The sequence below is a fragment of the Sinohyriopsis cumingii genome, chromosome 10 (assembly GCF_028554795.1).
Source record: "Sinohyriopsis cumingii isolate HCF-2022 chromosome 10, ASM2855479v2, whole genome shotgun sequence".
NCBI lineage: Eukaryota > Metazoa > Mollusca > Bivalvia > Unionida > Unionidae > Sinohyriopsis > Sinohyriopsis cumingii.
In genome coordinates, this window is record NC_142970.1 from 30632798 (window position 1) to 30646934 (window position 14137).

The 14137-nt window shown below is 34.3% G+C and overlaps 2 protein-coding genes across 5 annotated transcripts in view; one reads left to right on the top strand and one right to left on the bottom strand.

Annotated features, from left to right (window-relative positions):
• Positions 1-14137, bottom strand: part of LOC149789831 (uncharacterized) — a 66907-nt gene that overhangs the window by 15591 nt on the left and 37179 nt on the right. The window contains exons 1-3 of one of the 3 annotated variants that reach the window (XM_089971830.1): positions 9728-9850; positions 6322-6643; positions 4148-4335 (exon numbers count right to left, since the gene is read on the bottom strand). In XM_089971830.1, coding sequence (XP_089827956.1) covers positions 4148-4335; positions 6322-6622 — 489 coding nt within the window. In that variant the 5' untranslated portion in view covers positions 6623-6643; positions 9728-9850. Of the gene's footprint in view, positions 1-4147; positions 4336-6321; positions 6644-9727; positions 9852-14137 lie in introns of those variants that run through there. The other 2 variants (XM_089971832.1, XM_089971831.1) reach the window with 2 other exon arrangements.
• Positions 11535-14137, top strand: part of LOC149789832 (fatty-acid amide hydrolase 2-like) — a 31760-nt gene continuing 29157 nt past the window's right edge. Inside the window, exon 1 of one of the 2 annotated variants that reach the window (XM_089971828.1) lies at positions 11535-11580. The gene's annotated coding sequence lies outside the window, so the exon portion shown is untranslated. Of the gene's footprint in view, positions 11762-14137 lie in introns of both variants that reach the window. The other variant, XM_089971829.1, reaches the window with a different exon arrangement.

Here is a 14137-nt window from a genome sequence, read left to right on the forward strand (position 1 = left end):
TCTGCAGAGTGGTAAACAGCTCAGACAATCAGATGAAAGATTACATCATTAATATGCAAGGATCTCACTCATTATCAAATCCACAAAATCCATATTTTAAGTCAGATCAAATCCAGATGAAATATATAACTTCCAAAAGGGTAACAAGCTGAGCCAATAAGATACAAGATTAACTAATAAATATGCATGGAGCTCACTCAATATCAAAACCATCCAAAATCTTAATAATACAAGCATATATTTCAAGTCGGATCAAAGTCAGATCCTTAACATGCCCTCCATAATGGTAACAAGTTCTATGCAAGATCAATTCAATTAGCATGCACAGATTTCACTCATGATCAAACTCGTCTGAGATTTCAATCATATAAACATAGGGTTCAAAGCCTCATAAAAACTGAATTTAAATTATGACCTCCAAAGCAGTAACAAGGTTAATCAACCGAACGTAAGATCACCTTAGATTACAATGCATTACTCCTGCTCATTATTCAACTTATTAAACACACATTCAAAATTGGATTGATACTGGATAAAATATTATGGACTCCAGTGTGGTAACAAGCAACTATTGATGGATGGATGACATGATGCAAAATAGATGCAGAACAATACCATGAGCTAATTTTCCCTTACGGCCAGGTGACATAATTCTAACTTTAAAACTGATGTTACAATGTACAATGAAAGAAAAGTAACCATGATAAGGTCAAAGGGGTAGGTACTGTAAGAGCCCTTTTTTGGCACATACTTAGATCCAGATGAAACTTACATAAATCTAATACTGCACCTCTCTCTTCTTTAAATATGTATATGATTTTTATTCAGGATTGCTTTTAATAAAGGGAATTATTAATTAAACTGCCTATGGTTTTCTTCTCCATTGTGGAACCTATATTCATGGATAATAAATGTAAAACTTTAAAAAGCTCCTATCATGGATATTGAAGAAATGCAATATGCATAACAGTCAATGATAAAACTTACAAAACTCTTTTATTTGTTTTGAAACAACGTATAAATTATGTACATATTTTCATAAAGTTTGGTTAATTACCTCTGAAACTATTTTTCATTTTCATTCAAAATGCTCAGCATCTGAACATGTTTAGTGCTGACTTTCTGTTGTATTCTTGATAAAATCACCCCAGAAATGGCAATTTTGTATATGATAATTGTTTATCACAAAAAAATGGAATGAAATATTTCTGTGTGTTAAAAATGCTGAATGTTAAGAATGTACAGAGATGAACTAAAAATATCTTGTTTGTGTATCATTTCAGGGAAAAGATTAGTGTACATCATTAATAAATCGGACAAAATATTCCTTATGATAATGAATAATCATAAAATTTATATATTTCTATAAACTGTATGTGAGAGAGACAGCATACAATAGCTGTAAACTATATAGTGTGTGTGTGTTTGTGTGATTTGGATTTTTAATGTAGCTTGAGCAATTTTTCAGTTTTATCGCTACGACGTCTGCAGTGTGGCAGTTTATAGTGATGTCTAGCACTGGGGCATCATGCCGCAGACATGTAGCATGATGTCCCACCCAGTCACATTATCCTGACATCAGGCCAACCAGTCCTAACACTAACCTCGCAATGCTGAGCACCAAGCGAGGCAGCTGTTAGCACAATTTGTTTATAAGTCTTTGGTATGACTCGGCTGGGGATCAAATCCACAACCTCCTACATCCAAGGCAGACATTCTATAACCACTAGGCCACCAGAGCACTCAACCATACAATATTTGAGGCACTTGTTCAACATATATAGCACGGTTTTCTTACTTCATCAACAGAAAATATCAGTTTTGATAAATGTATTGTCAATACTATCACTGAAATGGCACTAGTTTCTTATTATGTATGTGTAGTATAATAGATGGCATGAATAAAGAAAAATTACAGTAAGACAGATTATTACCAATGTATTTATTCCCGTGCTTCCTCTTCCCATGATGTTATCATCGACATCATTATTGTGTCATACCCAATGAAAACTCAACATTATCTCTTTTTTTAAATACATGGTATTTATGTCTTAAGTTCCTGTACATTCAGTCATTAATATGATCAGGAAATGGCGCTAGATTTCGTTTTTGAAGAAAATTGTGCCATATTATTGCATCCATGTCCCCGGATTATTTAAATTTTACATCAATTGACTTCAAAATTAAGGACTGTGCATTACAAATATACAGATATACACCATAACATTTTATCTTTATGAAGTTTGTATTCCTGAACCTCTGTACTTCAAATAAGCTAGGTCATATGACACTGAATTTCAAGTTGACACAGTAATGTTTCTTTTTGTAAGCATGTAAACATAGAACTAAACTTTGAAAAGACATACACCATTTTTATGTTAATGATTGAACAGGAAAATTGGCAAAATATCTGGTATGAAAAATGTCCAAAATATTTTATATAAGCATCAATACAGAGTTTATGCCTAAATAGAATTTACATACATTCACACATCGGTGTATCCATCTAAGAGCACAGATGTACACACACACACACACACACACAGAGTACAGGGACATCAACAAATTTTAAAAGGGATTGTTTACTCAAGGATAAGGAGACTATTCCAACAGCGGTGAAACCCGCAATTGAACTGGTCATTTATAATTTGATTTGAAAAAATGGAACAGCTATGGTAGATTGTCTTGACTGACTTTGATGATCGCCAAGAACATATACAACATGCATATGCATATTAAGATAAACGACAGCTATATAACATTCAAAACCCAGCAACTGAACACGAACAAAGATGAGAAAGATAGATCCCATCAATTTTTTTGTTGTTGATATGGCCATTTTTATTGCTCCTCTCTCTATATCAATACACACAGGAATGGTCACAAGAAAATTATATGTACTAATCAGAACCAGTCAGTCGGAGATTTAGTCTTCTGCTGAGGATACTGTGAAGTTATGTACTAAGTAATTCAACAAACTGGAAAGACACATTGATATTATTTTTATCATCATGTCATTATCATTTAGACCCCATTAGTAAATTAATACGTAAGCTGCATGTAGTTGTTGTTGTTGTGAGATGATTTCCTTCATGTGCATCTTCTATATTTAACTTGTACCCTCATCCCAAACCTTAGAAAACTAAAATGTCACAAACCACAATCAGAAAATGGAAAAAAATAATAACAACAGGTGACATCTGAATATCAGTTATGTTTTGAAGAAAAAGAGGAGAAAAGGGCATTAAATGATACTTAGTACTGGAACTGTGTTGCCCATATGGAATGGGATATAAGGGGTGAGCAAACAACATGGTTTGTCTATTCTTTTTTCCATTCAGGAGTGGAATTAAGAATTCCGGTGAATTTTGCATGTGTTACACTTTTTAAAACAAAAAGTTTTCATGTCAATAAATAAAACTTGCAGCCAATTGCACTGGAAGTTTGTATCATCTTTTGAAGATGCAGAAAATGAGGTGAAATTCGCAGATTTTGGCTAATATGCAAACTAAATTAAATGTTCATTTTATGTTTTAACTATATCAAGTGTATTATAATAATGTTACAATACTATAGTCATTTTGCTATATGTCGAAATTACTGGATGCATTTATGGTAGCACAAATGTCAGTTCAGACATTAATACTTGACCATTGTAGAGATGCAAGGTACCAATGAATGCTGATGCACTTAAATTTATCTTTTTCCACATGGTCCACACGTAGCAACCAAAACGATATTCTAGTAAAAGGTTGTTCACATGTACCTTTATATTTGGTAAAATATGAAACTGGTTGCCAAATGTGGACTGTCTTAATTTTTTTAAATAGCTCAAATTTTAGCACAAAATGGCCCTTTTATAGTCAATTATGATATCATAAGCACGTGCCTATAACATCATATCAAATAAGTTTTAAAAATCAATTGCAATTTTAAGTTGTTCAAATGTTGATAATTTATTGTCATGATATTGTCAGGTAAATAACGTTTTAGAAAATTTTGAATTTATGGGCAAAAAAGAGGCCTTATAGTATCTACCCCTTTGATGGCAAGCGCGTTTTACACTTTAAAATTTTCTGACTCTTCTACTGATAGCTCATTTAAAAAAATACGAAAGTCAAAATGATACATGAAATACTATACATACAGATGTATTCAGCCGAAAATTGGTTCCTCCATCTTGGTTTGACCTATGGTAAAACTGCCATCGGCGTTTAAAGGCTCCCGTTGGATCAGTTGATAGTGTACAGTATACCAGTCTCCTTAAAAATTGTTCTGTGTCCTCAATGGCCCACAGAGCCAGAGAGACTGCATGAAGGAGACAGTTGCCATCTCCTGGTAAAGGGTAAGATAAATTTCAATGATATAATCTACTAAAGATAGGAAAAAATGCTTTGGATTAAATTCATTATTTGCATGGAATCAAAACAGCCATGAATCTTGTTGTTTTCATAACTATCAGTAATTATAAGAATTGAACTTTGCTATGGCCATTTGTACAGTGTGTAATTAAATTTTACTATGGCCATTTTTACAGTGTGCAATTAAACTCGGCTATGGTCATTTGTACAGCGTGTAATTAAACTTTACTATGGCCATTTGTACAGCGTGTAATTAAACTTTGTTATGGCCATTTGTATAGTGTGTAATTAAACTTTCCGTTGGCTATTTGTACAGCGTGTAATTAAACTTTGCTTTGGCCATTTGTACAGTGTGTAATTAAACTTTGCTATGGCCATTCAAACACCTTGTAATTCAACTTTGCTACAGCCATTCATATCATGTGTAATTAAACTTTACTATGGCCATTCATACAGTTTGCAATTAAACTTTACTATGGCCATTCATACAGTGTGTAATTAAATTTTGCTATGGCCATTCATACAGTGTGTAATTAAACTTTGCTATGGCCATTCATACAGTGTGTAATTAAACTTTGCTATGGCCATTTGTACAGTGTGTAATTAAACTTTGCTATGGCCATTCAAACGCCTTGTAATTCAACTTTGCTACAGCCATTCATGTGTGTAATTAAACTTTACTATGGCCATTCATACAGTTTGCAATTAAACTTTACTATGGCCATTCAAACAGTGTGTAATTAAACTTTGCTATGACCATTCATACAGTGTGCAATTAAACTTTGCTCTGGCCATTCATACAGTGTGTAATTAAATTTTGCTATGGCCATTCATACAGTGTGTAATTAAACTTTGCTATGGCCATTCATACAGTGTGCAATTAAACTTTGCTCTGGCCATTCATACAGTGTGTAATTAAATTTTGCTATGGCCATTCATACAGTGTGTAATTGAACTCTGCTATGGCCATTCGTACAGTGTGCAATTAAACTTTGCTATGGCCTTTCATACAGTGTGTAATTAAACTTTGCTATGGCCATTCGTACAGTGTGTAATTAAACTTTGCTATGGAAATGAGAAGTGTCTAACTGATTTTCAAGCTTCATGACTTCATGAACTGGTTGTTGTTGTTGAAGTAGTTTTTAACACCATTTTTCAGCACAAGATAGGCTATACATGGCAGCCAGTATAAATGGTGGCGGAAGAACCCGGGAAACCCCGGAAAAAACCACCGACCCATGAGAAGCTACTGGCAAGCTTTTTCACATAACCACATTAGCCGAATCCGAGAATCAAACACATGCAGACAGAAGTCAGATGGCAGTGATCCATAACGAAGAGCACTTTAGACCACTCAGCCACTCTGGGCCCCCATGAACCTGGTAAAATATTAAAACAAATTTGACAACAGATCCAGTAAAATATGAAGTTTGATTCATAAAAATGCTTTATTCTTATTCTTCATACTCTGTAGCTGATTTCAAGCATAAAACAAAATATTAAAATGTAATCAACATCACTGTTTATTAAGGCTGATATGTCTATGTACATTAAATCTGCATGTTTGAGCTAGGGATAGAATTTTGGTAAATCAAGTGAAATTTTCCAAGACAGCTATTTTCAAATTCTCATGACTTCTCTAAAGTTTTAATACTGCACTATATTCTTGTAAATCAGTCTGATCCAACTGCAAACAACATAAACCCAGATCTATCATCACAATATTCACCAGCAGATCTGGGTCTATGTTGTTAATTAGGACTTGTCAGTAGGACAAACAACATGGATCCTTTTCTGCCAGCAATATATGCAATGGCAAATTAGAGCAAAAAGTTGTTCACAGTTGTATGTGCCATATAGGTAAGAATATGCAATATTCCTACAGGTTTTCCAAAAATTTAGGAGTAACAAAAATAACATGATGATGATGTATGTACATTGGTATACAAAGTTCCCAAACCTGTCGTTTTGAGTGGGTACAGTCGCTTTACAGTCCGACACCAATTGATGACTTTTGACCTTTCCAAGTCCTGCAGCAAGTCCACATCCAGGAAACTTTCTTCAAAGTAGTTTCGGAAGTCATCTGGGTAGTCATGTAGATTGATCAAAATGGACTGGAAGACAGCAAACGTTCGCAGAGTAAATGGCTGCTGTTTTTCCACCCGACTATAATCTACATCTTTTTCAATCCTCTGGCGCAATGTCTTTGCCTTATTTTCATTGGCATGTTCAATCTTTGTAACAAATCCTGGTCTGCTCATTATACAGTAGACAACCTTTTTCTGAAAATAGCCAATAATTTTTTAGTGCACTTTAAAACTAAGCTCAATTTAAAAAGAATTAGTGAAAAGCAGTGTTTCACCTTGTTTTGGGATATCACACCATGTTTAGCATTTTTCTCTCTAAAAAATAAGAGACAACATCATGCTGACTCTGTTGATCATTTTTCTCCCCAAAAAAGATATGAAAGGATCAAGCAACAGTTAAAACTATGCATTTGCTGAACTACAGTGGATTGAGCAATTCAGAGATATATTTATATAGTTAAAGCAAGTAATATTCAACTGTATAACTGAGAACGTTCAATGAAATTTTCATTAAAAAAAATAATTTCTTTCTCTTCTTGACATGCAAAGAAACATTAATTTGCTTTTGCCAATTAAGGTAACCGAGAAATGTAATCTTTTCTAGCAAATTTCCAAACTATATATTTTGCCTTAGAAATAACAACTCCCAAAAATCTAAATTTTGTATGGAGGGCAAACTGGACAAGAGGTTTTACACAGAAATATAAGAAATATAATAGTGAATTTAAACAATCATTACTTGTTGTCATCCAAGTTTAACTGCTGGCTACATGTTGGTAATTTGTAAGCATTTATGTAAATAAAAAATAAATATTTTAACTTTTCCTATTCTAATTGTTTAATCAATCTTTTTGACTCAACGAAACACAAACTGAAATTTAATCCAAATAACAACATTAAAATAAAAAATAAAAAAATCACCAGGTTTTGAATCACAAGATCAGTCATGAGCCAAACATTCAATAATCAATACAACTGAATGGGTGAGAAAGGCAAATCACTAACTGCCTTCATGCATTGAGAACAATGCTCCAACCACTGATTAGCATAGCATTGTTCTCCATAAAATGAAATGACTGACAGAATATACTTACGTTGATAAAACTTCATGAAACTGAACAAAAAACTTTGGATTTTTATAACTTTGAATTTTACTACCTGGGGGACCTCATACAGTTGGACAAACCTGGGTACAACAACCTAAGAGTGCTCACTGAATTATTTGTATGTGTGCGTGTGTGTCTGTGTGTGTGTGTGGGCAAACATGTAGTGGTCAGCTATTATGTTTTACAGATGTAAGCCAAAACATGTTTTCAGGTGAAATCCAGGATTGGGGGTGGCAAGTGCCCTCCATTCCCAATGTGAGGGTGCCCATGGTACAACCACCACTATACATGTAAAAATGCAATTAGGTAAATATTTACACCTTCTTGGGTGATCAGAATATGAAGCTCACCAAGTCAGACAAGTATTACAAATCTGAACTCAACCAAAATGAACTCTTACTTGGCAAAATATAAAGTTAACCACCTAAATTTAAACATGTGAAAGACTATTTACCAGAAAGATATTATGTGAACCTTCTAACTACAAACTGAGACCAGTCTGAATTTCATCTGGTAACTGTTTATTTGTTGTTCTTGTTTTGGGATTTAATGCAATTTATCAGTGCAAGATAAACTATACATGGCAGCCAGTATAACTGGTGAAGGAAGAACCAGTGAAAGCCCCAGTAAGAACCATTGACCAACACGAAGCTAATGGCAGATTTCTCACATACCCACATTGGCCGAGCCTGAGACTCAAACCCATGTGGACAGAGATGAAATGGCAGTGATCAGTAAAGGTGAACACTTTAGACCACTCAGCCACCCGGGGCCTTAGACTACTCTGCCACTCAGGGCCCCTGGTAACTGTTTAATAATGCTGATGAGTAAGACCAAAGAGCCAGCATGAACCTCATCAAACTTTATTGAAACAAACGGAACTTCCAAAAGAAAGTACTGACTTTCAATGAACAATATTCTCAATAGAACATCCGTTTCATTAACGAGAAACACTAGTCTGCCCTGAATCACCATTTGCAAGATGAGGTAATTGCTTGGAAAACTCACCTGAACTCCATCAATTTTAATTCACCATTTCAAGTTGGGCCAACAAAGTTTCAACTCCTTATGAGTTATTTATATAAATCTGGGCTATAAAGTTCAATCATGCAAAGTAAGCATTTCTTTTAGTTGGGGATTGGAGAATTTTGCTGGTGGTACATTCAAACACAATAACAAAATCTGTAGGTGTGCCAAAATATTCTACAAAATGAAGAATTCATGTTAAGATACAAAGATGAAAAGTGCTGATGTCAAACCTCTGTTTGGCTCTTTTCTTACAATTCACTAAAGTGTAACTGACATTTGTAGGTCAATTCTCCCATTCTTTCCCTTGTCTTATCAACCCTACATGAAAATAGTTATTTAAGTACAAGTGGGAATTACTTTACACACATTCAGACTGTTGAACAGCATACAAATTCTTAACCTGAAGGGATCTAGATGAAAGAATAATAACACTGAGTGGCAAAAATGTTAACCATAGAACCTGATATATATTGATAGAAGGAAGTTTTAATACTTCGCTTAATCATATGACCATGTTTTCAACCAATGAACATATACTACTACGTCTGAAATAATTTTTCATTGGTAAATACAAATCTCACGCTAAACTCTGTTATCCTCATTATCCTAGTTTAATTCCCCAAATTAAATGTTATACAAGAATAGAGGGGTGATATAATATATTATAATATAATGTGTTGGTGTTACGACATGGTAGAAAAACAATCAAACTGCCATTTCCACTGAGTTTAACACCACCACCACTAGGAAAAACCAAAAGGGAACATAGCTATAAAAAAAAAAGTGACTGAAAAGACGTTTCCTTCATCAAGAATACCTTGCTGTAATCTCACTTCTGAAATAAATTTCATATTCATTTTATAGTTTATAAACTAAGACCTATAAAATTTCCATCTGTATTGGGTACAAGTTCGTAGCCTTCAAAGTTGCTTAGGTGAAAAGTCTAAATATACTCCGCCTGTAAATTTGAATGATTATCGGAAAGCAGTTGTGAACTATTTATGATTGTCCACATAAAGCTTAAGAAGGATATCAATTTACACAGAAAAATCGAACGAGGGTATTAGTTAACACTTACCCCCCTAAATATACCGTAATTATACCCAGTTATGTTATTATTTGTAGGAAAATTTACCAAACTTACCCAATAAATTCAGCCGGAAAACACACTGGAAAAACCAGAAATGGGGAATCCCCGAACAATCCGCTTTTTGATTGGTCCATTCGGAAAGTTTGATAAATCAATTGTTCTGATGATATGGCGCTCTACATTATATTTTTAAAGAAAACAAATTTCTCTGTGTTTTTTCACTGGGAATACGGGAAATTTAAAAAAGACCTTGTATATTGAAGGTATTGTTAAAAGAACTTGTAATTCCCACTACTTTTCGTGTATGATTGATTGGTGTCATTTGAGTTTAGAGTAATCAGCTTGGCCTTACTTCAGATGTGCATCTCTAAAAAGGTGCTAGCTCCGTTTCGTCAATTTCGCACCCAAGATTTGAGGTAAATTGTTAAAAAAAAAAATTAAAAAATATTTTTAAATAATAAAAGAACAACAACATCAACACAAACAAGAGCCGATACCTTTATTTTTTTAAAATACATTTATATAGTTGGTAAATTATTCCTTGCACTTTCAGAAAATAGTATTATCTTGTCTGTCAAAATTCGTTCCCTATTTTGATAACTGCTAAGATAGTTTACTTTAGACTATAGTCTGAATATACCTCCCCGTTTGTCTGTACCCTCCCCATCCAATTTAGAAAACCGAAAAGCTTAAATGAGATAAAAGATGCACTGATTTATTTATTTATTTATAATTTAAAAACTGAATATAACCTGGATTGACTTACAATTTAAGAGGAACCTAAAGTATTGTGAATTAAATCCAAAACATCCATAAAATGTTCTATCACAAGTCCAAAAGAATGGTGTTCTGAATGAATTCCACGTCCTCCAATGTACTAATGTACCAATATCATTGAATATGCTGATGTGCCAGCAGTCTTTGTGTATCTGAAAGGCATTGCCCAAAACTTCTTTGAATGACTGATTTAAAATATAGATATGCATAAAATCTGTCGCTCTTTCAGAAGTTCATAATGAAGATCTCCATCCATTGTCGTATGTAAGGTCTAACAGTGTCCGCTTTGGGGTCATGTTCAAGTGACCTTTAAAATTAATCAATGGAAATGCAGCTTTTGGAAATTCGATAGTGAATCAAATCGTTCGGCACATATTGGTGCTCTTACGTCATACTGCTCAGTCTTCCAAATGCGAAGACTTCATCTGATAGGCTGATAAAATGATAATAGCAATGGTCACCAGAACATGACCCGTAAGCGGTCGCTGTCAGATCTTCATGTATGGCAGTGGAGAACTGATTTTAATCATATTGAACTGCAGAGCATCCCTTACGCTGTAGCGACAAGGACACACGGTACTATTTGTATAGAAAAATGGGAAACTAGTCTGGAAATGGGACATAAGATAGAGTATATATGGGTTTGGCTGGCCAAGATTGGTTAATAATGTCATTATGTTTTAGGAAAAAGAATCTTTTAAGAGGTTATCCTAGATGTAAATGGATAAAACAGAGACATTGTTTTAGTGGTGGAATTTCAGTCCTTTAACAGTCTTGAGTTGGGAACACTCATTACTGATATTAGCACCTAACTCTTTGGTGCAGAATTGAAAGCACATGCTTCCAACACATAAGTCCAGAAAATGACGCAACTCATATATCCTTTTCTGTACACAGAAGCTGACAGCGAGGTTTCATCTATACTGGTAAATATAGGTTTGATCATGAGCACTAAGAAATTTAAAGTTATTGAATTTGTAATATCGTGGTGTTTGCATAGGTTTACTATGGGAACAGAATGGCAATAATCTAGACTGTTACTTGAACATAAATTCGTAGTTTGTGATTACGTAGAGCCCGCGAACCAGACTCTACATAACAGAGATACGGTGGTGTACAGCACAATTTTGGTAATTTAGTCATCGCACACTTGATACAATGAAAGTACCACCGTGAATCCAATTTAATGTCGGAAGATGAACATTCACACGAGTGAATATAAGCAAAGGCGAAATTTATTCCAATCTATCATTACTTTAAGTAATGTGTTTTCGAGGAAATACACATAGCTTGGACCACTGTCTTATCGCGGTATTTAATATTATTATCGGTACATATTAGACCCGTTCTGTTACATCTGCATTGTTACAAATTTTAAAGTCTCTAATTTTCCCTCTATCTGTTCCTATAAATAATCTCGTTGAACCGGTATATAGATGTAAGGAAAACCGTTTATGGCGGCTGACCCCGGTCCGACTAAACACCCCATCATTACCACAACTTGTGGCACAAGGCACCCCAAGACTATCCTAAAACAATCTCACCTCCCAGTATACACACATACAATTAAATAAAGTCAAATAAAAGTAATCAGTATAATTGTGCATTGCATAATTATCGTTTAACATCGGTAGAGTTTTTACCCTTGTCGGTCATTGCCAAAGGAAAGACCCCAAAACACCCAAAGACTTGTAAACACCCCAAGACACCAAAAATCATGTTTTACAGTTGAAATTCTGTATCACTTGACCAAAAAATCGTTCATTTTAGTCTTAAATACCCCATGATTGAAAATTAAAAATCCAAGAAATGTTTTAAGCTGACCTAGTCCACCACAGTGGTGAAGAGTTAACATTTGTGCATCTGATTCTAAGTACTGAATAAGAGCATTCTGTTACATACGGATAAATGAATAACAAATGCACTGTAATTGAATGCTCATTTTATTTTCATTTATCCATATGTATCCAGGCCACACCACAAGGCTCATTTTTATTGATGTTCTTCTTTTTTTGTTTGTTGGGGATGTGTGATATTTTTTCTTTTCTTTTTTCTTTCATTTCTATTAGGGAGCCCCGAGTGGCCAGGTGGACTATAGTGCTCTCCGTTATGGATCACTGCCATATCATCTCAGTCTGCATAGGTTCGAGTCTAGGATTTGGCCAATGTGGGTATGTGAGAAAGCTTGCCAGTAGCTTCTCGTGGGTCGGTGGTTGTTTCCGGGGTTTTCTCAGGTTCTTCCTCCACCATTAATACTGGCCGCCATGCATAACCTATCGTGTGCTGAAAAATGGCGTTAAACCCCACAACAACAACAACATTTCTATTAGATATTGAGTACATTTCTCATTGTTGATTTTCCTTTTTGATATTTATAATGAAGTCTAAAAAAAACCCACAATCATCTCTTTCTTGTCCTTTTGTTCATGGAATGCCATTGCTGTCCCGGTTTGCATGCAGTTCCTTTCGCCTTATTGAAGACTGAACATTTCCCATCTTTTGATTTAATGAATTTTGAATTTTGCCTATGTTTTGAGTCCACGAGAAATTTTTTGAAGAGTTCATTTTTTTCTTCTTCAGATTTGCAACACCAGACTGGATCATAAACATGGTCGATTCATTCATCATTAGTCAGTTGATAATTTCCTGTGTCATGTAGAGAACTTCTATAATCCATAAAATGCAAGTCTGTAACCCCCGTAAAGTTTGTTTATTAAATCTCTAGTATGTTTAGGCTTCCAGTCAAACAAAATTTTTAACATATTATTGATGGACTTTGCATTGTGATTGGTTCACTGTTCTCTTTGTTCTGCCCATTCAGTTCATACACGAATTTTCAAAGTCTTGGTTTTACATTATTAACATAGTGTTTGAAGCTGTCAAACTTTTCTTTTATTAATTATTCAAGTTTTTCAGAGCGGCTTTCAGACTCCATGGTAGTATTGGCATCCGCTATACCTTCGCTACCAAACAGAGACCTCATGACTGTATCATTCTCGACCTTGTCAATTCCCACCTTGTTTTGTAGGTAAAAATTTAATATTGTCTTTTAAATGTTTCATGCACAAATATCGTTTTGCAGAAGGAAACACGTGTTCGATAGCCTTGGTCAGAACTTTCTCGTTGTCCGTGCCTAATTCCATATTCTCTGATATTCACACCTTTCCGCACAAGCAAAACAAACAAAAGAAACACTTTTTATACTGATTAATTAATTTTGCAGCTCATTAATCAAGCAGACTAATGCCACGATATCGTCCATTTTGTCCAATGATGCCATCCTTTTCAGTTTCCCTTAATACATTAATTGGATTAAACTCCCCAGCGAGTCATCTCTAACACTGTAGCCATTAAGATTAAATTCACAAGTCTTTCAATTTGCCAAATGAATCACCTTTGATTTGCTATACATCGTTGATACCATGATAATTACGAGAGCACAACAAACAGAATAAAAATAATTTTGATACTGATTAATGTTGTCAAACAAAGGTATACTTTTTGGTTCTCCTTTAATTAGTTTTTTAATTGGCATATTGATTTCTTTCTCAAAATTAAACGTTCTGTGAACACAATATAATAATTTAAAGAATGTAAATGTAGCACCTTTAGGATCTAATTATTAAGCGTACCCCTCTTTGTCAGAGTAAAAGATTTTTTGAAAAGAAAAACATTTCAATAAATTAC